The 24,356-nt window shown below is 34.7% G+C and overlaps 4 protein-coding genes across 4 annotated transcripts; all 4 read right to left on the bottom strand.

Annotated features, from left to right (window-relative positions):
• Nucleotides 1-437: 437 nt before the first annotated feature.
• LOC114533407 (cannabinoid receptor 1-like) lies at nucleotides 438-2,420 on the bottom strand. Its single transcript, XM_028554920.1, has 2 exons — nucleotides 2,018-2,420; nucleotides 438-1,000 (listed from the first exon to the last, which is right to left on the bottom strand). The coding sequence occupies exons 1-2, from the start codon at nucleotides 2,418-2,420 to the stop codon at nucleotides 438-440; spliced, it is 966 nt and encodes a 321-aa protein (XP_028410721.1).
• Nucleotides 2,421-10,116: 7,696 nt separating this feature from the next.
• On the bottom strand, nucleotides 10,117-12,735 carry LOC114533406 (5-hydroxytryptamine receptor 7-like). Its single transcript, XM_028554919.1, has 3 exons — nucleotides 12,725-12,735; nucleotides 10,711-11,123; nucleotides 10,117-10,211 (listed from the first exon to the last, which is right to left on the bottom strand). The coding sequence occupies exons 2-3, from the start codon at nucleotides 11,111-11,113 to the stop codon at nucleotides 10,117-10,119; spliced, it is 498 nt and encodes a 165-aa protein (XP_028410720.1). The 5' UTR covers nucleotides 11,114-11,123; nucleotides 12,725-12,735.
• Nucleotides 12,736-18,056: 5,321 nt separating this feature from the next.
• Nucleotides 18,057-18,977, bottom strand: LOC114533405 (histamine H2 receptor-like). Its single transcript, XM_028554918.1, has one exon. It carries the CDS (start codon nucleotides 18,975-18,977, stop codon nucleotides 18,057-18,059), a length of 921 nt encoding a protein of 306 aa, XP_028410719.1.
• Nucleotides 18,978-23,001: 4,024 nt separating this feature from the next.
• LOC114533404 (octopamine receptor-like) lies at nucleotides 23,002-23,964 on the bottom strand. The gene has a single exon (XM_028554917.1). It carries the CDS (start codon nucleotides 23,962-23,964, stop codon nucleotides 23,002-23,004), a length of 963 nt encoding a protein of 320 aa, XP_028410718.1.
• Nucleotides 23,965-24,356: the final 392 nt, after the last annotated feature.

Here is a 24,356-nt window from a genome sequence, read left to right as displayed (position 1 = left end):
ACATACTAAAAATTGACCTGCATTTATCGCTGCAGATGCTTTTCATGAACTTTCAAAAGATTGCAGCCTACGCATCCAGGGGTTGTTCAAAGCTAGGTTAGCGCTAACCCTGGATTAATTTTTAACTTGTATATATTGTTTTTTTATTTTGTGTGCTTTTTAACCAGTGTTCGTTTTTAAAACTTAAGAAAATATTACTTCTATTTGTCCAAAAAGTATTTATGAAAAAATTTATTGAATTTGTAAACAGCCAATTAAAAAAAGTAACGCAAAGATTTGTTTTAACCCAGGGTAAATGTAACCGGCTTTTGAACAAACGGCCCCAGAGGGAAATTTGAACTTAAAATTGTTTTAAATTATCCTGTAGTATAGAGAGAAAAACAGAAATGCATAAATGTGAACTATTGATGAGTTTTCGAGTTCAAATTTCATAAACATTAATTTTTGCGATGTCCATCATCAGGTTGATGATTTATTCGTAGCAATTTAGCAAAAGCACTTCTGAATCTGGAAGACCTTAAAGCATAGCAGAAAAAGTTAACAGATGAATTCATGAGAGCAAACAGAATATGAATATCACAGAACCAATGAAGGATTTTACAACTGCAATCTTCACAGAAATTTGCAAAATATATCATTGCAGTTGAGGGACCATAACAGCACAGGAGAGCAATAAGAACGATCAAAAACATTTCGGTGATTTTGTCTTCTAGGAGTTGCTTCTTTGCCGCAATACAATTTGTATTAAAAGTTGAGAAATCGTCGATTTGTGAGATTTCATTTCCGTCATTTGACGCGAAAGGGGTTGCTTTTCTCTTTAAAGAGCGGGATCTCAATTTTTTTTTCATTAAAGTGTATGTTATACAAATAATTATAACAGCAACTAGGAGTGATGTGTTGGCAAATATAAATGCGTATGCACCGAAACCAACAAGCAGATAAATGTTGGGTAAGCTTGCCGAAATCAACCAAATCATTAGTCCCCGAGCCGGTGCGGAGCACCGTGCGAGGGTACTAATTCCGCTCGGATATTTACACCCACGATGTGCAAATGCGAAATCAAAGTCGTCCGCCATTATGCAATGGACCTCACGCCATGGACGGTCTTCTACGTTATACGCATGCGCCAGTGTGAACTACCAAGCTCTTGATTGGTCGAGAAAAAAATTTGTATTTTCAAACGTCAATGAATAACTGTCATTTCGCAAAATTTTGATGAAATTTATAAATTTATGTTTTCATAAATATGGAAAATATGTATTTTTTAATTAAAGTAGAGGGAAACTCGAATGTAGTCAAGACTTTTCACGGTTTAACAAATAACAAGACCGAATTTTCGACCGAATTCACCGTGTATAATGAAGTCGGAAGATTTTACACTTGATAATATTTCATCCGGCACAGCTTTAAAAAGTAATTCTTTTGTGGTAAACACAACTTTAATATTCTCAAATGTATTTCACTATAAATCTAAATGTGTTATGTGATAAACGACATTATAATTTCATTTATAAACTCCGTTTTCATAATGACAAAAAGAAAAGAAAATCAAAACATTCCCGTGCAAAAACCAGTCAAAGCGTATTATAGAACTTCGGAAGTTGTATGAGACGTCTGATGTTATATTTCATGGTATTTAATAAGTAAAATAATTTACCATAACACTGACTATAGATGAGTAACTTAACTTCCAGAGAAAGGTAAGAATCTTGTCGTATTTTTGCCATTTTTTCGCAAAAATATGAGGGTAAACTTTGATTCTTTTTAAAAAAATATACGGCCGTTGCCGAGTTGCTATGACTACAGTGTTTCCACGTGCAGAAAAATATTTCCATACTTTCCTCAATTTCTATTTCTCAAATATCATGTACCCTCCAAGACCCCCAACCCACATAAATTTTCTAACAATCATGTTACCATCCCTACGCTTAACTAATATCGTTTTACCGAGGCGAGGGGTTGCTGCATGCATGTATTTCTAGTATAGTCAATAAAATTCATTGATTGGTGACATTACTTCGGTAGGTACTTGGCCTTCTCACAGCGAGATATCGTTCAACTGCCAAACTTGTAAGACTGAGGATCGAAGCAGTGCATGAGATGAAGTAAAATATTCCACCCGCATAACGTTCTTCAAGAACTTCTTTTTTCCCGAGTCCTTCTTTGATATGAAAATATACAAAGAAAGGTTCAGCGATGATGCCAACAATTAAATCGGCCGCTGATAGATTGATAATTAACCAGTTAAATGGAGTTCGTAAGTTTTTGTTTGGATCAAGTACAACAGCCAAGAAAATAAGAATATTGCCAGGGATATTGGTAAGCATGAAAATAGTTGAAATGCTGGCTGTCATAAATGATAACTCTTGTGGAGGTTCAACATTCTGACATCTTTTCTCAAATGTACTTTCTATCACCATGATGAAAATTCTACAAGAAGACCATTTAAATTGTTTAATGCACGATTTTCTGTTTTTACTAAATAAAGTTGCTTTTGAAATATTACACGATTCATTTTATTTCTTACATTTTATTTCTCTGAGAACCTAACTAAAACAACACGGATTCATTTTCAGATTTCGCGCCACAAGGAAGTGACTCTAGTCTAGAAAATGTGAAATGCTTGACAGACAGGTCATGCAGGTTTGAATTTTGATGTAAAATGTTACTTCAGAGCTTTTAAGGTGGATCGCAAAAAATATTTTATGTTTAGTACTTGTACATTTTGCACTTCCTAATGTCTCAAATCATAACTAATCATAATCATAATCAAATCAAATCATAATCATAATCATAATCTAACAGAAGAAGTATACTTCTTTTGTTAGGCGAGAGGGGCTTTCCGTTTTGAAAACAACGACCTTTCTTGTTTACTCGCCACATTCTATATAAATTCAACAAACGTGAGTCCACCCTTAGCAACGATGTCATTTGACCCTAGAAATAGTTCATTTTAAACGTCCCAACGGGCTTTGAGAACGCATGCTATTTACGGTCAAACGGAATCGGCTGTGACAATCGTTCCTCTTTCAACGCTTATTCTGTTTATTATGTCCACAAAGTAGTTATCGTTTAGCTTTCATCCCATTTTTTTCATATCTTATTGTGTATAAAATCATAAAACGCTTGTTACAAAAAAATTTTCGAAATGACAGTTAAATTACTGACGATCTCATTGGATTACACATTTTTGTCTTAGCCAATCAGGGCGCATTATTACCAAAACGCCCAACGTCGACGACCGTCCACTAAATATCCGGGTGTAATAAATCTCTCAGCAGAATTAGTACCCTCGCAGAGCGTTCCACGCCGGATCGGAAAAAGATATTTGTCAGGGCGAGCTATTTTCTGGGCACTTACCGATCGCTTTTTTTATCTCGAAAATGAGAAAGAGTCGTTCTCGAATGCAGGTTTTTGCCAAACATGCTTCACCGCCGCTTGGGTAAGACAACATTTATTTTGCGATCTTCTCGTCATAGATTCCGATAAAATCCTCTCAAGCAGATGATCATAACTATGACTAATCGTAGACAGAGTATTCGGGCGGCCCGCATTATTGATTCATAAAATGTACGACCTAGTATAAAAACCAAGTTGACTGCGTGAACACCATGTTGAACGAAATATAGAAGAATAACCGCTTTCAGTGTCATGATGCATGCGATAGCTGCATGGAATTGCCCATTTAAAACGTTTCGTCTCATTATCATTATGAATGTCTATAATACCAAAGTGCCAGTACCTACAAAAGTGCCTTGTTTAAATCATACCCAAGGGAGATCCTGAATGTTGAACTTTTAAAATGTAAATCCAAGCGAGAAAATTTTCAGCCCAACAAAAACTTGAAAGAACACTGTTAAATTTCACTTCATCACTAGTTACCTTGTTGACAAAAGGTTTAACAACAAAATATAGGTTTAAATGTGACAGTTAAAATTTGACATTTTTTTCTATTCAAAACTTACCTCGCAGTTCTTTCCTTTTAAGAAATTTTCGAATGAAACAAAGATGTAATGTCAGTATAATGAGTTTGCGCCTATAGAAATGAAGCCTATACTTCTTCGACGGATGTCAACTTTATATCGCAACAACGTGCAGCTGAATCTTGATGCAAATAAAATATGTTGTCAATTATCCGTTGGCCGAATTAAGACATCTTAATTTAACAGTCAAGTAGATGTACTCCTGTAGCAAACACTTTACATACAATCGTTTAACACACCTAAACATAAGTGAAATTTGGTCGCTTACTCTGAAATTTTGGGCAAGTTTTATACTGTATATATTTGTAGATACGTTCCAATATAACCAGGCAGAAGCGTGGCAGCGTCTTCAAACAACTTAGTATCAAATGTGGTATAATTATATATATTATATTATATAAAAATAGACAAAACACTTCTCGACGTTTCGACCTAAGTGCCTTCGTCAGGAGACTAACTCTCCTGACGAAGGCCCTCAGGTCGAAACGTCGAGAAGAGTTTTGTCTATTTTAGGCAGTTGTTATACCACTGTATTTGTAATTTGTATTTTCTTGAATCGTTAAGGTTAGGTAGTTAAAGCAAAATTGTCCGAAGGCGAAGAGAGCGGTGTATACGTTTTCTTGGCGTGTTGGCGTATACATTTGCTTTTCGCTCTATTACCTGTCAAAAATTTAATTAAATTAAATCGAGTTATCTTTTAACAAGACGCCTGTTCTGGCTCACCGGCGTGCCGCGCATGTGCCAGTCCTTCAATATAAAGCTTCTGAACATAAACAAGACAGTTCGTATTCATTTCGATTCCTTGCGAACCTAAAATGTTGTTCGATCGCAAGATTCAGAGGCACATCGTACTTAAAAAAGTATAAAAGTTCAATTGTTCAAAACTGTAAAATTTTAGTAAACCGCATGATACATTCACTTTGTCTTACACTTTGCCTTTGGAATTCGCGCTTATATAGTTATATTAAATCTTCAATCCTGTGCAAACTGTGACGTGTCAATGCGCCCATACACGACCACATCTTGTTAAACGATGACTCAGTAGGAGCGATATTATTAAAATAGGACAAAATGCACATGTATTGAATGTATTCGTACAATAATTAAGTCTAAACCTAATCGAACAGCATCAAAAGAACGGGTTATTTGTTCCTCTTGGAGGAATTGCCGTATCATGCGAGCAAAATCGAATTGCGCATCGGAAAATTAGCCAAAGCTGTGCACCACAACTTTTTGGGAGACAAAACTGGGACGTAGATAAATACGGTCACATACACATTTTAAATACTCGTGTATTTCGCGCCAAAACAGACTTGCGATAACGACCTGGATAACGAACGCATCTACAGAAGGCAAAAGTAAAGCCGGAAGTGATCCGGCCGCCACGCGATTCAAACGCCCCACTTTTGTATCATTTAATACAGATTTCTATTACAGAACCGTAGTTTTTTGCTTGGTTCATGTCTCTATCCGGGCCAATTTTACAATCAAGAACATAGAAGCATACGAGAAGAAATTTGAGCAAAAAATTTGGAATATTTCGACTTCATAACATTTTTTGCTCAGACCTCTTCTCGTATGCTTCTATGTTTGTGATTGTAAAATTGGCCCGGGCAGAAGCGTGGACATGGCAAAAAAGGCAAAAAACTACGGTTCTGTAATATAAATCTATATTGAATTATACAAAAGTGGGGGCTTTGAATCGGGTGGCACCCGGATCACTTCCGGCCTCACTTTTGCCTTCTATAGATGCGTTATACAGTCTTATTTCAGATTAGTGATGCTACATCATATATTCATATTGAAATAAATGATCTTCATAATTAATTTTTTCTAAACTCTAATTTCTAAAGTCTTGACTAGTATTGGGTTGAAAAACAAACTCTCTATGTCAGCTACAGTTCTATATACCATCATCACGTCGACGATTGATCCGAAGCAATTTAGCAAATGCACTTCTGAATCTGGCAGATCTTAAAGCATAGCAGAAGAAGTTAACGCTTGAATTCATCACAGCAAACAAAACATGGATATCACGGAACCAGTGAAGAGTCGTACAACTGCAGTCTTCACAAAAATTTACCAAATATATCATCACGGCAGAAGGACCATAACAGCACAGGAGAGCAATAAGAACGATCAGAAACATTTGAGTGATTTTGGCTTCCAAGATTTGTTTCTTTGCTTCGATACAATCTACATTTGTCGTCGACTGCTTTTCATCATGTGAGATTTCATTTGCGTCTGCTGTGGTTGAGGAAGTTGTTTCAATTCTCAAAGTGCGGGATCTTAACTTTCTCCTCATTAAAGTGTAGGTTACACAAATTATCATAACAGCAACTGCAATGGAGGTGTTGGCGAATATGAATGCTATGCAGTGAAACCAACGTGAAAATAAATGTTGGGTAAACTTAATGAAATCAACCAAATGAAGATTGTTGTCAGAATAATTCTTTTGTTGGTCACTTTATTTCGGTAGGTATTCGGATTTCTCACAGCCAGATATCGTTCAACTGCCAAACTTGTAAGACTGAGGATCGACGCCGTGCATGAGATGAAGTAAGCCATGTGGGTTAAGATTAGTTCTTGAGGATCTTCATTCTTCCTGAGTCCTTCTTTAATGGTATAATAAGCCAAGTAAGGCTCAGTAATAACTCCGACAATTAAATCAGCTACTGATAGATTAACGATCAACCAGTTGAATGGAGTTCGTAGGTTTTTGTTCGGATCAAATACAACAGCAAAAATGTTAAGAAGATTGCCTGGGATGTTGGTAAGAATGAAGGCAATTGATATGCTGGCTGTCATAAATGCTAATTCAATTGGAGGTACGCCTGCCTGACATCTTTGGTCAAAGGTGCTTTCGATGAACATGGTAGCAATTCTGCAGAATAAAAAAATAATGAATTATCAGTGTCGTCACTGTTTTCAGTATATCAATATAACAAAGGAGCAGGGTGGCTACATGTTCTAGCAACTTCTCACCAATATGGCCTAAGGGCTGCCTTCCAATGTCGCTTTTTTGCACGTACGTACACGGACGTAAAACCTTAAAACCTTTGAAGTTGTTGTATAATTTACGCCAGAAAAAAAACACATACTAAATCATCAACGGTGTCCAACACTATGTTTCTATTCAATCGTTTATTTCATAACTCATAAATATCATTTCAATTATTTCAAACTTTTACGTACGTCCACACGTAAGTACAAAAAACGCGACAGAGGAAAACAGCCGTAAGATAGAACATCTCGGCGGTTCCGACATTTGTATTTTTGGTTGTTTACGGCTATCGCTGCTTCCGGAGTTTGGGCAGACTGATCTAATTTTAATGCCCGAGACACGATGAATACGAGAGGTTTATCGTGGGGTTTAACACACCTGCAGCAGGGACGAAACTAGAGCGATGATGATTGGGGGATGAAATTCTGCAAGTTAAAGGCGTGAAAATATAGTGGCTTCCATGTAAATAAAATTCATGTTGTGTTGATGACGAAAACTTTTAGAGGTTAATATACTTAATTTTGACATTTTTACTTCATAACTTACCTCAGAGTTCTTTCTATGAGAAGCTATTCGAATGGGACAAAAGTGAGGTCTGCAAGATAAGTTTACTGCCGTGACTTTTAACAATTATGTGCCGGTAAAAGAGATTGCTGAAACCGGACACTTCTTCGACGTACTCTCGGCGACTCTTGCAGAAAATGCAGCTGTGTGTATATCCCGATGCATGTAAAATGCTTTGTCATTTATTCCTTTTAATTTAACGTTCAAGTGAGCTCTTACAGCAAACACTATAGCTATACGTAATTGTTAAAGAAATTGAAACAAAAATTAATTTTGTTGCTTGTTCTGAAATTGAAAACATATGCAAATTCATAGAAGTTTATAAAAGAATATGTAATTTGTGTTTTCTTAATCGCTAAGGCAAAATGGTTAAAGTGAAACTGTCCGGGGGTGGATAACTATCTATATTTTTTCTGGGGCACTGTAACTTCCTATTTACTTTATCACCTGTACGTCCAAAACTCGTTAGATTCATTTAACAAATGAATTTCCTATCGATAAGGAAAGTTACATCAATTATACTCATTTTGGAGTTAATAATGCTTCTGCATGCAATATGATTGGTTAAAGTTGAAACTTGAAAATAACGTGTTATTATTGAAAGAATTTGAGTGCAATTAACGTAGAAATCATACGTCGAGTCAAAATCAACGGATCGCTTTGCGGGGGTTGATTTATTAACCATTCAATTCGTTCTATTATCCATGCAGTATCTATTATCTTCTGTAATCAAAAAGTAGAATTTATTGAACTTCAAATCTTCAATGTAGTTATTTTAAAAATTTTTATCATAGCAACACGTATATTGCATACACTACAGTTATTAGAATATACATGGTTTGGAGACTAGATGGAAGTACAATACAACTCATTATCTCTGTTATTCCCCAGGTTTATGCAAAAAATGGTTCCTTATCCGTATATGTTTATTGTATTTTTGCCCAACTAACCAATAGCAATGGCTTGGCTTAGCTCCTCAACCATGACTTGAACAACATGTTAATTCAGACCTTACTATTGGTTTCTTTGTTCAAATTACAATAGACACGTGATGAATAAGGAACAATGTTTCGATTTTGAATTCAAAAATAAAAAAAGTGGAAGCACGAAGGACGTGCAAGAAACACATTCGAAAGAACACGGGACATTTTGAAAAGGGTCTTCAAACATTATACTATAAATATGTGAAAACTAATCCATTTTTTTCTGCTCAACGGAACTACAGCTAGGAAAGGCTCACGAAAATTGTGAGTAACTGATTTATTCATTCAAAGCTTACATATATATCATGTATTTATCAAGTAATTGGGGATGTATTTTTTGTTGTAGTTGACTTCATTATTTATTCATCTGTGTAATGTCTTCATGATGGCACAAGAATAAAAATAAGTACAAAAAATAAGTGGCCTAAATCCTCTGGGAAGTCCAATAAAGTAGTGCTTCGAATCGAAAGTGCGAAACAAACAATTTTTTGCATAAATAGTTAATTTCTGCGTTATTTAATATAGACCAGAATAAGGCTTTAAATTTAATTTACAAACGACGTTTCGGAGTTTACTCCATCATCAGGTTAAGATAATCAGATTATAAATCTGAAGAAGGAGGCATATTTTGTAATTTAGACTTGTGTTATTTACAATTACAACACGGAGGTGTATTGTTTACATTCTTCATGCGTAGATTAGAGTTTTTATTACAATAGCCTGGCAATCAGAAGTCACAAACAACAAACAGAGCTCACGTCGCCTTGAAAGGCTTATCTCTTTTGTTTTCTCTCTGCCTTCGCAGACAAAACGCCTTTAAAAGCCTGTTTATGCTAGCGGTTTGGGCTTCAAAAAAATCTGACAATGTTTCATCTGACAATTTTTCAGGTGATGTGTAACTCCAAAAAAAGTAAAGTGCTCTAATCTAATTGAATTTAATTTCAGATCACCGACTTCAAATTTGTTGATAATTTCTTGGGTACACTATGATGTCACACTATTATCACAAACGGAATTTGGTTTACATTCATATAGAATACCAAAAATTTGGTGAGCAAAAAAGAATTAAAATGCTCATACAAAAGATCTATATCTTGCACGAAAGATGTGAAGCTTGCACACGGTGAAAACAAATCGCCCCAGTTGATAACCTTAGTACATACTAAAAATTGACCTGCATTTATCGCTGCAGATGCTTTTCATGAACTTTCAAAAGATTGCAGCCTACGCATCCAGGGGTTGTTCAAAGCTAGGTTAGCGCTAACCCTGGATTAATTTTTAACTTGTATATATTGTTTTTTTATTTTTTGTGCTTTTTAACCAGTGTTCGTTTTTAAAACTTAAGAAAATATTACTTCTATCTATCCAAAAAGTATTTATGAAAAAATTTACTGAATTTGTAAACAGCCGATTAAAAAAAAGTAATGCAAAGATTTGTTTTAACCCATGGTTAATGTAACCGGCTTTTGAACAACCAGCCCCAGAGGGAAATTTGAACTTAAAATTGCTTTAAATTATCCTGTAGTATAGAGAGAAAAACAGAAATGCACAAATGTGAACTATATTGATGAGTTTTTCGAGTTCAAATTTCATAAACATTAATTTTTGCGATGTCCATCATCAGGCTGATGATTGATTCGTAGCAATTTAGCAAAAGCACTTCTGAATCTGGAAGACCTTAAAGCATAGCAGAAAAAGTTAACAGATGAATTCATGAGAGCAAACAGAATATGAATATCACGGAACCAGTGAAGGATTTTACAACTGCAATCTTCACAGAAATTTGCAAAATATATCATCACAGTTGAGGGACCATAACAGCACAAGAGAGCAATAAGAACAATCAGAAACATTTCGGTGATTTTGTCTTCTAAGAGTTGCCTCTTTGCCGCGATACAATTTGTATTAAAAGTTGAGAAATCGTCGATTTGTGAGATTTCATTTCCGTCATTTGACGCGAAAGGGGTTGCTTTTCTCTTTAAAGAGCGGGATCTCAATTTTTTTTTCATTAAAGTGTATGTTATACAAATAATTATAACAGCAACTAGGAGTGACGTGTTGGAAAATATAAATGCGTATGCACCGAAACCAACAAGCAGATAAATGTTGGGTAAGCTTGCCGAAATCAACCAAATCATTACTATTGTCAATAAAATTCGGTGATTGGTGACATTACTTCGGTAGGTACTTGGTCTTCTCACAGCGAGATATCGTTCAACCGCCAAACTTGTAAGACTGAGGATCGAAGCAGTGCATGAGATGAAGTAAAATATTCCACCCGCATAACGTTCTTCAAGAGCTTCTTTTTTCCCAAGTCCTTCTTTGATATGAAAATATACAAAGAAAGGTTCTGCGATGATGCCAACGATTAAATCGGCCGCTGATAGATTGATAATTAACCAGTTAAATGGAGTTCGTAAGTTTTTGTTTGGATCAAGTACAACAGCCAAGAAAATAAGAATATTGCCCGGGATATTGGTAAGCATGAAAACAGTTGAAATGCTGGCTGTCATAAATGATAACTCTTGTGGAGGTTCAACATTCTGACATCTTTTCTCAAACGTACTTTCAATCACCATGTTGAAAATTCTACAGGAAAATATCCATGTTAGATTGTTTTAATGCGACCGTTTTAGACAAGCTTTTGCTTTGCGTTTTAAAAATTATATGATTACTACACATCGTCGCCTCGGTTGGGATGAATTTTATCTTTAAAATCATCAAAATAATTTTCATCAATATGGGCCAAGTGTTTACAGGGATTCCCAAATTGCAATAAAATTCTTAAAAGTCATCTGCCTCGCAAGAATGAGTGCATGGTATTGTATGCAGTGTTTGCCGAATTTTTATAAACTGTCGTGTGCTTATAAACCTCCTTAATAATAATGATTAGTGCTTCCAGCAATAAATATAACTCAAATTTGAAATACATGCATGCGTGTATGTCTCATTAAAAAATTACCTTATAATGTAGTACTTTTGTGGTATATTAACAAATGGCGCGTTTTTTATTACGGTTTGAACAAGATCACAAAATCGGTTTGTCAAAAACACTTTTTCAAAACACTTTGAAAGTGCAGCTGCCTGTCTCTACTACACTGGAAATTTCGGTTCATAAATATATATTTAAAGTCCTTTTTGGGCACATTTTGAAATATATAGGTAATCTAATTCGTCGTATAATCAATTATTGATTTTATAACTATAAGAGCATTGAAAATTTTAAATTTCTCTTTTTAGGGACAGTTTTAAAGCAGCTTCACGAATGAGAGCTGTGCAAAACTTGCACATGCTGTTTGCATGTTTATTCTACTGAGACACAATGACGCTTGCCTTGGACGCTTTATCTTTCAACACATTTCGCTATGATGACATATATATATAGTCAACTTTGGGAAACTCAGATCTATATCCGCATAAAATTTAGTTGTAGCTACATATTTCTTAGAGAATGGTCTTGTAAATGACCAGAATAAACGAGAAAGATCGAATATGCAGAATATAATTATTATGCATCCATTCAAATGTAATTGACTTCAACACGTACGACTCAGCGTATAAAATGATTATTATTCGATGAATTTTATATTAATTATCAAAAACATAAAATAATGGCCGAACCTTATAAGAATTGTACTGTATTGCATACAACTCTGAAATTTTCTCTTCATTAAATATAATGCACCTAAAAGTTTGAACTCGTTGACGAAAGGAGTTTATAATGGCCTGAGATCATTAGTGCGATAGCAAACAGTTGAGAAGAGCAGGCTGGTCGATGTCTTAACTGCTGCACATGTATACTCACGAGTAACCCCAAAAACGTACAAATGTCCCTCTTCAATCGAGTCAAAAAGGGTGTTTGTTGCATTTTGCGTTCAGAATTTCATGTGTTCAATGTTTAGCCACACAATGTAAAAAGTACATTAAAATAATATTCGAATTCTATTGTCAGTATCGCCGTTTTATTCATCAGTCTTAGCCCGCCTACTTAAAACGTGCATATTAAAAGTATATATTATATACGTTAAGGGTATAAAGGTATAAAACTTTTTTTCCTAAAAATTTAATAGCTCTAGTAATTGCTATAATCATTAGCTGCCAAAGAATACTTAAATATTATTATTCTGTACAAACTAAACAAATACCAGAAAATGTCGATAATTTAGATGATTTCGATAAATAAAACTTACCTTTCCAGGGAAAAATGTCCAAACTTGGAAAATAGTGTCGGTATAATTATTGAGATAGGATTGGAAAATAAACCAAATGGGTTACTTTTTTTAAATGACCGAATTCGAACGAGGCAGCGTGCAGCTGTATTTGATATCCAATGATAATTATCGAAATATTTAAATTTCTAAGTTGTGTCAAGAGGTTGGCTTCTCATTTGTCTCCTGGGTTACGCTGACGCATTTCTACGTATTAAGCAAACGTGGAGCAAAAAATTCAATGCCCGCTCACCCCCCCCCCTCAAAATCGGCCCCCACTTTCAACAGGTCTGCCTCTATCTTTTTAATGTCATATAACAGGTCGGTCGACGAGTAAACGTATGTAAAAAACAGCATGAAATAGAAAACTATATGAAGCTGGGGAGTATTTGAGGGACGGGAGCAATTTGATGAAATTTTTTTTCTCATTTTGTTGAAATTTTCTAAAATTGTCAGTTTTAAAATATAACGGCTGTAAAATGTCACCTGGTGAAATATGTTATTTTTCTCATTGTATATACCTTAGCACAATGGAAAGCGCTCCATATATGTACGGTCAAACTCCTCGCTCAAATCAGTGGCGCCACTCGTAATGTTTTTAGAGGAGGAAATTCTACAAAGATCCGGATGCATATATATAGCCTTTGTGTTGATTTCGAAATACATTTGTAAAAACGCGGGCGCCAGAATCAGACCTAGGTGTCGGAGAGAGGGGGGGGGGGGGCGCACAAAAGAAGCTTAAAATCCAATAACATGCAGTGTATATGTATATATTTCCGCGCTTGTAGAAAGTGATCTAGCTGTTCCTGAATTTCCCGTGTGGCTAACAAATAGGCTTTTGCATGCATACTTTGTGCTATATATATATATATATATATGCAAATGGTGTATATATGCAAATATATATATATATATATATATATATATATATATATATACATATATATATATATGTATATAAAAATCATTTCGCCTGATGATCGTTTCAGAAGAAACGTGAAACACAGAGTGTAGCGAACAATATATTCAAAATTTTGTAATATTTGATTTTATTTTAATTGCTCTATTAAATTTTGATATCGAGCACTCTTTCTTCTTGGATACTTTACTTAATTGTATATATATATATATATATATATATATATATTATTATCTATTATTATATAGATGGGGGTATTTTAGTGAGAACTAAAACAGTCGCAGAACTCATGCGCCATTCATACGGTATATACAGCGCGCGTATTTTCCGCACGTCACGAATGCTGAACGAGTGACGCGGCATAACGAGTTTCGAAATATTTCCCGCAATTTTTACTGCTGTTTTTATGAAAAAACAAACGGTCTTTGGTTCGTATATAAAACGAAATTAACGTTGGAAATACAAACTAACATTTAAAAGAGATAAGTAAAATTTACTGTGCTTTAATTTTTAGAGTATAATTTCAAAAATATTCGCTTTTATAATTGTCTTTATTTACGTGTCGTTTTTGTTTGTATTTTTGTCACTCTGAATTTTGTCCATAAAATGATAAACAGAACATTACACGGTTAAGATGTGGATTTTATGTTCGAGTGGCGAAAACAATACTCAAGAGATGTTGTTTTTGCCACTCGAGCATGAAATCCATATCTACTCGCAACGGTGTGTGTAATTCCCGAGCCGGTGCGAAGCACCGGGAGAGGATACTAATTCCGCCCGGGGTTTTAATTGCGCCCGGGAATGCAAATGCGAAATCAAAGTTGTTCGGCTGGATTATACCGCCGGATTAGAGCTATTACACGGAAACAGAAAAGTACCGGATCATTTTTCATAACACCTCCAGAGCGGAGTGATTTTTACTGTGCTGAGCATACCGGATTAAGGGGATTACTACATCCTCATGTAACTGCAACGCCTATCTGATATGGGAAGTAATCCGATACGCTACTAAACCGGTATCGTGTAACTGGGGCCAAATATAGACAGTCAGTCTTCGACCGAGGCTAACCATTTGGTTATTTAGTCCAGCTATGTAAATATCAAGTCATTGTTTAACAATTATTCGTCAAAGGCGGGGTAAATATCTAGTGTCAGGTTATTTCTGGGCAGTACTGTATATTTGTGTCCTTCTTTTAGTATAAGTAAATCATTGTAAAATGTAAACTAAAAAAAATTACTTAAACATTGTCAGTATCCTTTTCGGGCAATTAAAAAACACCGAACATTGTCTTCTGAGTGAAATATTACCTAATCACGCGATTTGGAGCTTCGAACTATATGAGGCTTGAAGTCTCTAAAATAGCTACACCATGTACAATATACAATAAATTATACAATAAATAATATACAATAAATTATACCAAATCAAAATACAGTGAAACGGAAAACTTTAGGTAAGTTTCGTCGTAAGACTTGTCAAGTTTTCAAACTTTTTACCGTCTTCGTTCATCATCTACGCTGAGAAAACCGCTGAGAAAGTTAATTAATTAGAAAATATCAAAATTCATTACAAAATTTCATAATATAAGCCTCCATCCAAAATATATAAATTTTAAACCATTTCGTTTAATGAATTTAAACCTCTATTGGGTCCAGTTGTTCTAAAGGCGTTTAGTTTCAACGGCGGATAAAACAAAGTTATCGTTTTATTTGACAAGTGAGCTGAAATTTTTTTCGAATGTAAATAGCTTAATTAATTTTCAATGGAAATGCATATTTAATGTTTAAGATGCAGGTGCAGTCATTCACAAGATATAGCATTTTTAAACTTGGCTTATCCACTGTTTAAACTAAACACATTTTAACCCCGGTCTCTGATAGTGATACTTATCGCTAAACGCCAAAAGGTGGATTACGTTTATTTAAGTAATTTGTGTAAGATTAAGGTTCTGCGTGTATACGTTGCAGTTTTGTCACGAACATACATCACAGTACGTGTTTCTTGTGAAATATCAATTTTGTGCATCTTTTTAATGTTTACTAACTTTCAACTTTGGAATCGATTGTCTCTTTAATGTATTCAAACATCTGACTTTGGAATCACATAAAAAAATTAACTAAATCGGCTTTTGATATAATTTCAGTCAAATTAAATTGTGAAATTAAATTTAATAAAAAACTGCTTTTGTCCGTTTTACGTAACCCAAATATAAAATTAAACTTTCGGCCATTTTGTTTTTGCTACTCACGATATATGAGGTGATACACAGTGAGTATATATCTCGACCAATCAGATTGCAAAATTGCTCATATACAGTGAGTAGCTATATTAAATAATGATATAAATATTATGAAATAAAATAAATGACATTATTTTGAAAAAATTTTATTCACGCATTTTCAAAATTTTCTCCATATCTTCTGTCATCGTTAATATTTCATTTAATTTTATAATATTGAGCTCATCCGAAATAATTATGTAAATATTCACGCTTGCGATTAACTAACAAATCATATAACGCCCATTACATAGGGGTCTAGAATTTGAACAACTTTGGACTTGACTTTTAAGTCGGTATTATAATATTTTAATTTCTCCAAAAATTGCCTGTTTTCTACAATCTTCTTAATACTTAAATATTACCATGGAAGGACTCACGCCTGTATTTTAAAAACTCACTCGTACTCAAACTCATTTTTTGGGAGATCACATTCTCAGTTACTTCATGCATATGCATAGCGATTCCTTTTCGGTATTTCTACTCGAGTAATTTATTTTCAAGGTGTTACCTCAAATCTTTCCATGAATTAATCTCATTGATCATTACATTAAATGAGTGCGAGTGTGCGTGAGCTTTTTTTAATACAGACGTAAGTCGTCAAGCTGGCTTTGCTACTGCAGGTAATTTACCCCCAACAATATACCCATGTTTATTCAAGTTTCTGACGGTTGCACATTTGCTTTAAACTAACTACACTGCTATTTTTTTAACGTTTTACTTAGGGATTCGAATCCCCTTATAAGAATTATGTCCCAGGTCAAAAATCCGTTTGGCCTTCGACAGTCATCTGCTCACTAATTTTGGGAAATTGATGACTCATAGACCGATAATCCCCGAGCCGGTGCGGAGCACCGTGCGAGGGTACTAATTCCCACCGGAGATTGTGAATTACACCCGGGACTCGGGAGAACATAGCGGAATCCAAAGTCGCCTAAATTTGGACCATGGACGTTCAATGGTCATGATACTTGTGCGCATGCGCGAAATGCGAACGAGTGTAGACTGGTAATCAGCAACTTCCTGATTGGCTAAGACGAAACGTTTGTGTTTCAGTGAAAAACGTCAGCAATTTAACTGTCATTTTGCAAACTATTTTTTTAAAAAATGTTTCGAAAAGACAATATGAAATGTGGAATCAAATAACAGATAAAACACTGGGAAGAGTTTAAAATAATATCAGAACTGGAAGAATTAGCGGTGAAAAGGAACAACTCGATTATAATCCTTGAAATGGTAGGAGTCTATTTTGTTTATTTCGAGGTTTATTTCGTGTTTGCTGTACGAATACATTTTATGACCTTGGTACAGTATGTCGTTTTGCTCGGTTTTGCAAAGACGTGACCGACTATTTAAGGCTCTACATCATCGTTTTAACTTCAAAAAGAGTTCTTAAAAGTGTAATTCGGAGTTTTAACATAACAAATATCACTTTAAAGGTTATAGAGTCGACTGCAATCACTGCATGCATTTAATAATCGAAAAACAACATTCGCCGTTCACTGCTTGGTTATTTATATTATTTGTGCTGTTTTGAAGGTTTAGCTATAATGAAGTATTAACTCTCACTTAAACTGTGAAAGTCTATAACTTAATGCAACGGAAAGCAGCAGGAAAACGGGTGATTTCACTTCACCTTTACGACTGTGTTTGTTTCCGAAAAAATTGAAACATCAGCTATCGGCTTTACATTTAGGACATTTCATAATATTGAAGATTAGGTCTGGCTAGCTCAGGAAATATTTTGCTTCGTTTGAAATGGCGAGGGGTTGCTGCGTGCATGTATTTCTAGTTCATAAACAACCATTGGGAGCTGCATTTTCACTTTCAATCAACAGCAACATGCAAAGAGAACTATTGTTAACTATTACCCCTTTTTTGTTAAAATAATAACTTCTGCTCTACAGGACATGGCTAACCTAATGATTTTGTTCAGAAATTAAGAACTAAAAAAACTAATGTTGTTAGGGCGAACAAAGCTAGATTTTTGTGTTAAATTGACTGTATAAATGAATAATCGTCTAATGCAAGATAGCTGAGCTAAATTGTCAGGCTGCTGCGCCATTGAGTGGAAAAACAGCTAATTTCTATGTTGCAAATATATACCATCATCACGTCAATAATTCATCCGAAACAATTTAACAAAAGCACTTCTGAATCTGGAAGATCTTAAAGCATAGCAGAAAAAGTTAACAGATGAATTCATCAAAGCAAACAAAATATGGATGTCACGGAACCAGTGAAGGGTTGTGCAACTGCAATCTTCACAGAAATTTACTAAGTATATCATAACTGTTGAAGGACCATAACAGCACAGGAGAGCAATAAGAACGATCAGAAACATTTCGGTGATTTTGGCTTCCAGCAGTTGCTTTTTTGTCACCATGCAATTCACACTGACAGAAGACTGGCCTTCATTCGGTGACATTTCATAATTTTCCTTTGTTGAATCACGGCATCTCAGCTTTCTCTTCATTAAAGCGTACGTTAAACAAATCATAATAACAGCAACGAAAAGGGAGGTGTTTGCAAATATGAATGCGTATTCAGTGAAACCAACACTGAAATAAATGTTGGGTAAACTTAACGAAATCAACCAAATCGTTACAATTGTTACTAGGATTCGTTGATTAGTCACTTTATTTCGGTAGGTATTTGGTTTTCGCACAGCTAGATATCGTTCAACTGCCAAACTTGTAAGACTGAAGATCGAAGCAGTGCATGAGATGAAGTAAGCCATGTGAATAACAATAATTTCTTCAGAACCTTGGCTGTCAAGACCCTCTTTAATATGATAATACACCGAGAGAGGTTCAGTGATGATACCAACTATGAAATCAGCCGCTGATAAATTAACGATTAACCAGTTAAATGGAATTCGTAAGTTTTTGTTAGGATCAAGAACAACAGCCAAGAAAATAAGAATATTGCCAGGGATATTGGTAACCATGAAAACAGTTGAAATGCTGGCTGTCATAAATGATAACTCATTGGGCGGTTCAACATTCTGACATCTTTTCTCAAATGTACTTTCCATCACCGTGGTAAAAATTCTACAAGAAGACCATTTAAATGGTTTAATGCACGATTTTCTTTTTATAATAATAAATAAAGTTGCTTTGAAATAATTATAACATGATCATGATATCTCCAATATACTAAAACAGATTTAAATTTCTATTCCCAGCAAAAATAATCATTGGTAGGACACGAAACAGCGGACGAAGGCACTATAATTACGCCTGGAGATTTGCAATTTCACCCGAGCATTGTGATGAAATTAAACCATGCGAAATCAAAATGTGAATGAGAATGGAGTGGTAATTAACAATTTCCTGACTTCATACAAAATAAGATGTGAAAAATAAAATAAAATCCTCAGAGAACGCTTTTCTGACCATATTATTTTATTTCTTAAATTTTATTTTCTTCGAGAACCTATCAAAACAACACGGATTTAGTTCAAGATTTTTGCGCCGGACGAAAGTGGTACTATAGTCTAGAAACTGTGAAATGTTTTACAGACAGGTCATGCAGGTTTGAATTTTAATGTAAAATATTACTTCAGAGCTTTTAAGATGGAATGCAAAAAATATTTGATGTTTAATACTTGTACATTTTGCACACTTCCTAATGTCTCAAATCATCAAAAGTTAAAATTTAAATAATTGCTTAACAGTTGCCCAAAACTGCCTGATTTATGTAGCAGAAAACGGGTATTTTTGTTTATATTTCATATATGAAATTAATATTGGCTAGCGTGTCATAATTATTATGAATAATAAATTAAAAGTGCTTTGTGTCTAAATCTCGTGTGCTAAAAATCGAGCTTTTTTATCGAATACTTTATGGTATAAAAATAATAAGATTCGATGTTCAACTCAGTAACAATATAATCATTATCTACAGTGCAGTGTCCCTCCAAAAAAGTACCCTCAACAACAAAAGAGTGATTTCAACAATATAGGGTACTTTTGAGGGACACAAGTTATTGTGCTTATATCTGCATGTAATGCTTAGGTCTAGATAAATCTTGCATCAGTGGCGTAACGTGAACGATAATTGCGGGTGTTTATATAATAATTACTCAGTTCTGCCCGCGAAGGATATTTTTTAGGCTATTGCACGAACAAAGAAATCCGCCGCGTCGGCCGGGAAGAACTGGATATGAATAAATACCCATGTTCGAGTTACACCTCTGCGTTGCACTTTTTATGCCTTAACGCATTTAAAACAGTCTAGGCCTGTGGTGGACAAAAACGTTTTTCCAATATGTTTTTCTTATATTATAAAAAAAGTAAGCCAAATTAATTAAATAATTATGAAAAATTTTAGCAATAATTATGAAAAAGCAGCAAATTTAGCTTTGTCGGTACGTGTTTCACGTTCGCCGTTTAAAATTTAATTATATTGAACGATAATATACATGCACCCTCAGCCGTTCAAGCATTAAATTTCATACGCCGAACGTGCATTCTAAATGCATCAGATATAGCTTATTGCTTTCTTACATTACTGCTGAACATCACAAGTTTTATGTAGAACGTTTATAATTCAGCGAAATTGCCGCACACTTAAATATAGTGGAGTTGAAACACAAACTTTGTTAGCGGTTTGGCGTTTGCCGTAAACGTCAAACTAAAGGTCTCTATATATTATTGGTTACGTAATACATCAGGTACCTCTGTTTTAAACCTAAATGTATACGTCTCCTTCACCCCACCTCTCACCGCCCACCCACACACACACAAACACACGAACAATGATATGGTTTTGGAAATTGCCTGCCTTTTTATAGTAGGGAGTTTTCGATGTACGACACGTCGCTGGATGTCGCCAGTCAATTATTTTGCCAAAAGTAAGCTCAGGGAAATTAATTATGCTGCCAGAACTTTGATCTATGAAATGATCATACAAACGTTTCAAAGATGTTAAGAACCTTCTTTATCTAGCTGATATTGCAGTTTCATATGCATATAAGCTAGCGAACAACTATCACGTTTCAGCTGCTTTCAGCCTTTCATGTCATCGAGAAGCCGTAAAAATGCCTCATTTAAAGTGTCGTTTTTAAAGAATGACAATCCTTCTAGCCGCGTCGTGAATCGTAAACTTCCTATAGCATATGTGTAGTGCATTTTGTCCACGTTGATAAATGCATGTTAAATGTTTTGGCAAGTGCGTAAAACTATAATAGATTAATATAAAATTGATTTACTTTTTCTACTTGCCGTTTATTATCTTAGGCAGCCTGTATAGTATATGTGCGACTAAATAAATTATAATATTCAACATATGTCGCGTTTCACACGTTTAAAAACCGTTGTGTCAATACTATAGTCTAAAAATCCATATCGATCCAGCAAAAAATTGAACTAAAGTTTTATAAAAAATTGACCGTGTAAAATATTACTAAACCATCTGCCACTTGTATGTTTAGCAGAAGAAATTAAATTAAATTTGACAAAGAACTCACCGATAATTCTTCTCTCAATAATTTTCAAAATTAACGTACAGATCCAGAGGCTTTCAGTTGATAGAAATTCAGTTGTAGTCGATTTGCCCACGAAATTTACAGATCAATTTTGAAAGTATGTGTAGCAAGCTGAAGCTACTTTTCTTAACGATTGCAAGAAAAAAAAGAACTGAAAGCTGCGGCCAAATACGTTAATATATAATAGCATAAATATATATGCTGACTTTACGGTTGTTTGTAGGTTACTAACAAGCAAAAGTGTCGCTGATCCCAAGTACCTAGCTATCTCCAACGCATGACAAAGCCAACTTGACGGATTAACCCCGCGCTGTACTAATATTTAGGTATACATTACAGGCCCACACATGCACACCGGACGCGAATTTACGAATTTTGAGTTTTCAAAAAATTGGCATGTTTTCATAGCTCTCAAAATTTTCTTCCAGAATTCAATTTGTTTGCTTTAAGAGACTGAAAATTTGGGTCGGTCGACAATAGTTTCTAGGACGTAACTTTTGTAGCTCTCCGCGTTGCCAGGCTAATGAGTATTTCAATTTTTGCCCAAAAAATTTGATTTATAAATATAATAAATAATAATTATAGAAGTGCAGAAAAACAGGCCACAACACGAAAATCTCACATATTCTCACACACTACTAAATATGTGGATTTTTCGCTTAATTTGTTTTAATTAAACCTTACCATAAAATTGGTTCATGAAATTATGCCAATTTTGAGCTGTTTTCGTTTGGTCATGGTAAGAAATGCTTGAAGAAATGAAACATTTAAAATTCGGATCATATTCACATCCATATTATTTATATACAATTATATATTGTTATATAGGTGCTGTGTATACTAATTAGTAAATGCATGTGATTGGTTCGTTCGTAGTCAAATGACTTAAAATAAATACAATGTTTTCTGCCTGAGAAACAAGTGAGAAATTGTTGCCCGTATATTTTGTGATAACTGCAAAGTGTTTTTGGAATGAGATTGTTGTGTAACATGAATGTTTTTGTTCCTGTGTAACAAAGCACTTAATGTACACTCCCTCTGGAAATAGTGAATTTTGTTTTTCCCAGTTTCAATGTTTCCCTCGATGTCGTCTCGAGAAACCTCTCGAGAAAACAAACTATTTCCCTCAGGAGCATATGATTAAGTGTATGATGATATATCTTTATAGTGAATAAATTAATAATGATTTTTGGCACTCGATGTAGGTAAATTCTAGAGGTTAAAAAGGGTCTTTATTTCGAGTGGAATTATACACACTTCAAATTCAAACCAGGAAAAGTTGATGAAAAAATGAGTCAACTATCGGTCCTCCGGCAGGAATCGAACCTACGCTTTTGCGATGCCAGTGCAATGCTCCTGCCTTAGTAAGACCCTTTAAACCTCTAGAAAATATAGTGAATAGTCTGCTTGACCGACTGATCATGGTTTCTTTTGGAAGCATTGTTCTGAGTAAAACTTAGTTATGTAAATATAAAGGTTTGCTACCTTATGAAATAAATTTTACGTGACCGAATGCTGTAGGACGTATTTTCTAACTCTAACGTATTTTCTACTGTCACTCCATCTTAATTCAACTACACGGAATTGAACCGTATAGCAATTTAACAAATGCACTTCTGAATCTGGCAGATCTTAAAGCATAGCAGAAAAAATTAATGCTTGAATTCATCAGAATAAGCAAGACATGAAGATCTCGGAACCAATGGATGGAAGCACAACTGCAATCGTGACAGAAATTTACCAAATACATCATCACTGTAGAGAGCCCATAACAGCACAGGAGAGCTGTAATTACGATCTGGAACATTTGAGTGATTTTGGCTTCTAGCAGTTGCTTCTTTATTTCGATACAATTTTTATTGACTGAAGACTGGTCTTCACTTTCTGAGATTCGATTTACACGAGCTTCGTTAGGAGCAGTTGTTTCACTATTTTTACCTCGGTATCTTAATTTCCTCCTCATTAAAGTGTAGTTTATAACAATGATTACAACAGCAACGACAATGAAGGCGTTTACAAATATGAATGCGTACGCAGTGAAACCAACAATAAAATAAATATTTGGTAAACTTAACGAAATCAACCAAATCATTGCTATTGTTGTTGGAATTCGTTGATTAGTCACTTTATTTCGGTAGGTACTTGGTCTTCTCACAGCCAGATATCGTTCAACTGCCAAACTTGTAAGACTGAGGATCGAGGCAGTGCATGAGATGAAGTAAGTCAAATGAATCAAGCTAATTATCTCTTCGGGGCCATGCTCGCCAAGACCCTCTTTAATATGATAATACACGGAGAGAGGTTCAGTGATGATGGCAACTATGAAATCAGCCGCTGATAAATTAACAATTAACCAGTTAAACGGTGTTCGTAGGTTTTTGTTGGGATCAAGAACAACAGCCAAGAAAATAAGAATATTGCCAGGGATGTTGGTAAGAATAAAAGCAGTTGAAAGGCTGGCTGTCATAAATGATAATTCATTTGGTGGTGCAACAGTCAGACATCTTTTCTCACATGTACTTTCCATCACCATGGTAAAAATTCTACAAGAAAAGAACGAATAACCAGAATTATTAATGCAAAAATAATGCGAGTGGTTACAATATCAACCGAACGGGCCACGGGAAGTTAAATTCATTGCACCGCTTGATGCTTTTTATTACTTATAACATTACTTTACTATTAATTATATGTAACTAAATTGTAATTGAAAAAAGACAAATATAGCAGTTTATTGAATTTCAACATGATTATTAAAATTTATTATAATTTAACTTAAACAGTGAAAGTACAACTCGCAAAAGGTGCGATCAATGCTCGAATCGCAATCCTCTCAGGCAGTGAAAATTAATGAAATAACCGTATTTATTATATCATATGCAGAATTTTATTGAAAAGTGATAATAACACATGTGCGATAATTAA

The sequence above is a fragment of the Dendronephthya gigantea genome, unplaced genomic scaffold (assembly GCF_004324835.1).
Source record: "Dendronephthya gigantea isolate DGI-Jeju-01 unplaced genomic scaffold, DenGig_1.0 000090F, whole genome shotgun sequence".
Classification (NCBI taxonomy): Eukaryota; Metazoa; Cnidaria; class Anthozoa; order Malacalcyonacea; family Nephtheidae; genus Dendronephthya; species Dendronephthya gigantea.
The sequence above is the reverse complement of the archived record's forward strand: the minus strand, read 5'-3'. Positions and strand labels throughout refer to the sequence as shown.

What these genes read in the sequence shown, in the direction of transcription:
- LOC114533405 (XM_028554918.1), bottom strand. Translation starts at nt 18,977, where the DNA reads ATGGAAAGTACATTTGAGAAAAGATGTCAGAATGTTGAACCGCCCAAT.
- LOC114533404 (XM_028554917.1), bottom strand. Translation starts at nt 23,964, where the DNA reads ATGGTGATGGAAAGTACATGTGAGAAAAGATGTCTGACTGTTGCACCA.
- LOC114533406 (XM_028554919.1), bottom strand. Translation starts at nt 11,113, where the DNA reads ATGGTGATTGAAAGTACGTTTGAGAAAAGATGTCAGAATGTTGAACCT. An exon ending in AAGACCAAGTACCTACCGAA is followed by an intron (nt 10,212 to 10,710) that starts GTAATGTCACCA and finishes CTATGCTTTAAG; the next exon opens with GTCTTCCAGATTCAGAAGTG.
- LOC114533407 (XM_028554920.1), bottom strand. Translation starts at nt 2,420, where the DNA reads ATGGTGATAGAAAGTACATTTGAGAAAAGATGTCAGAATGTTGAACCT. An exon ending in AAGGCCAAGTACCTACCGAA is followed by an intron (nt 1,001 to 2,017) that starts GTAATGTCACCA and finishes CCCTCGCACGGT; the next exon opens with GCTCCGCACCGGCTCGGGGA.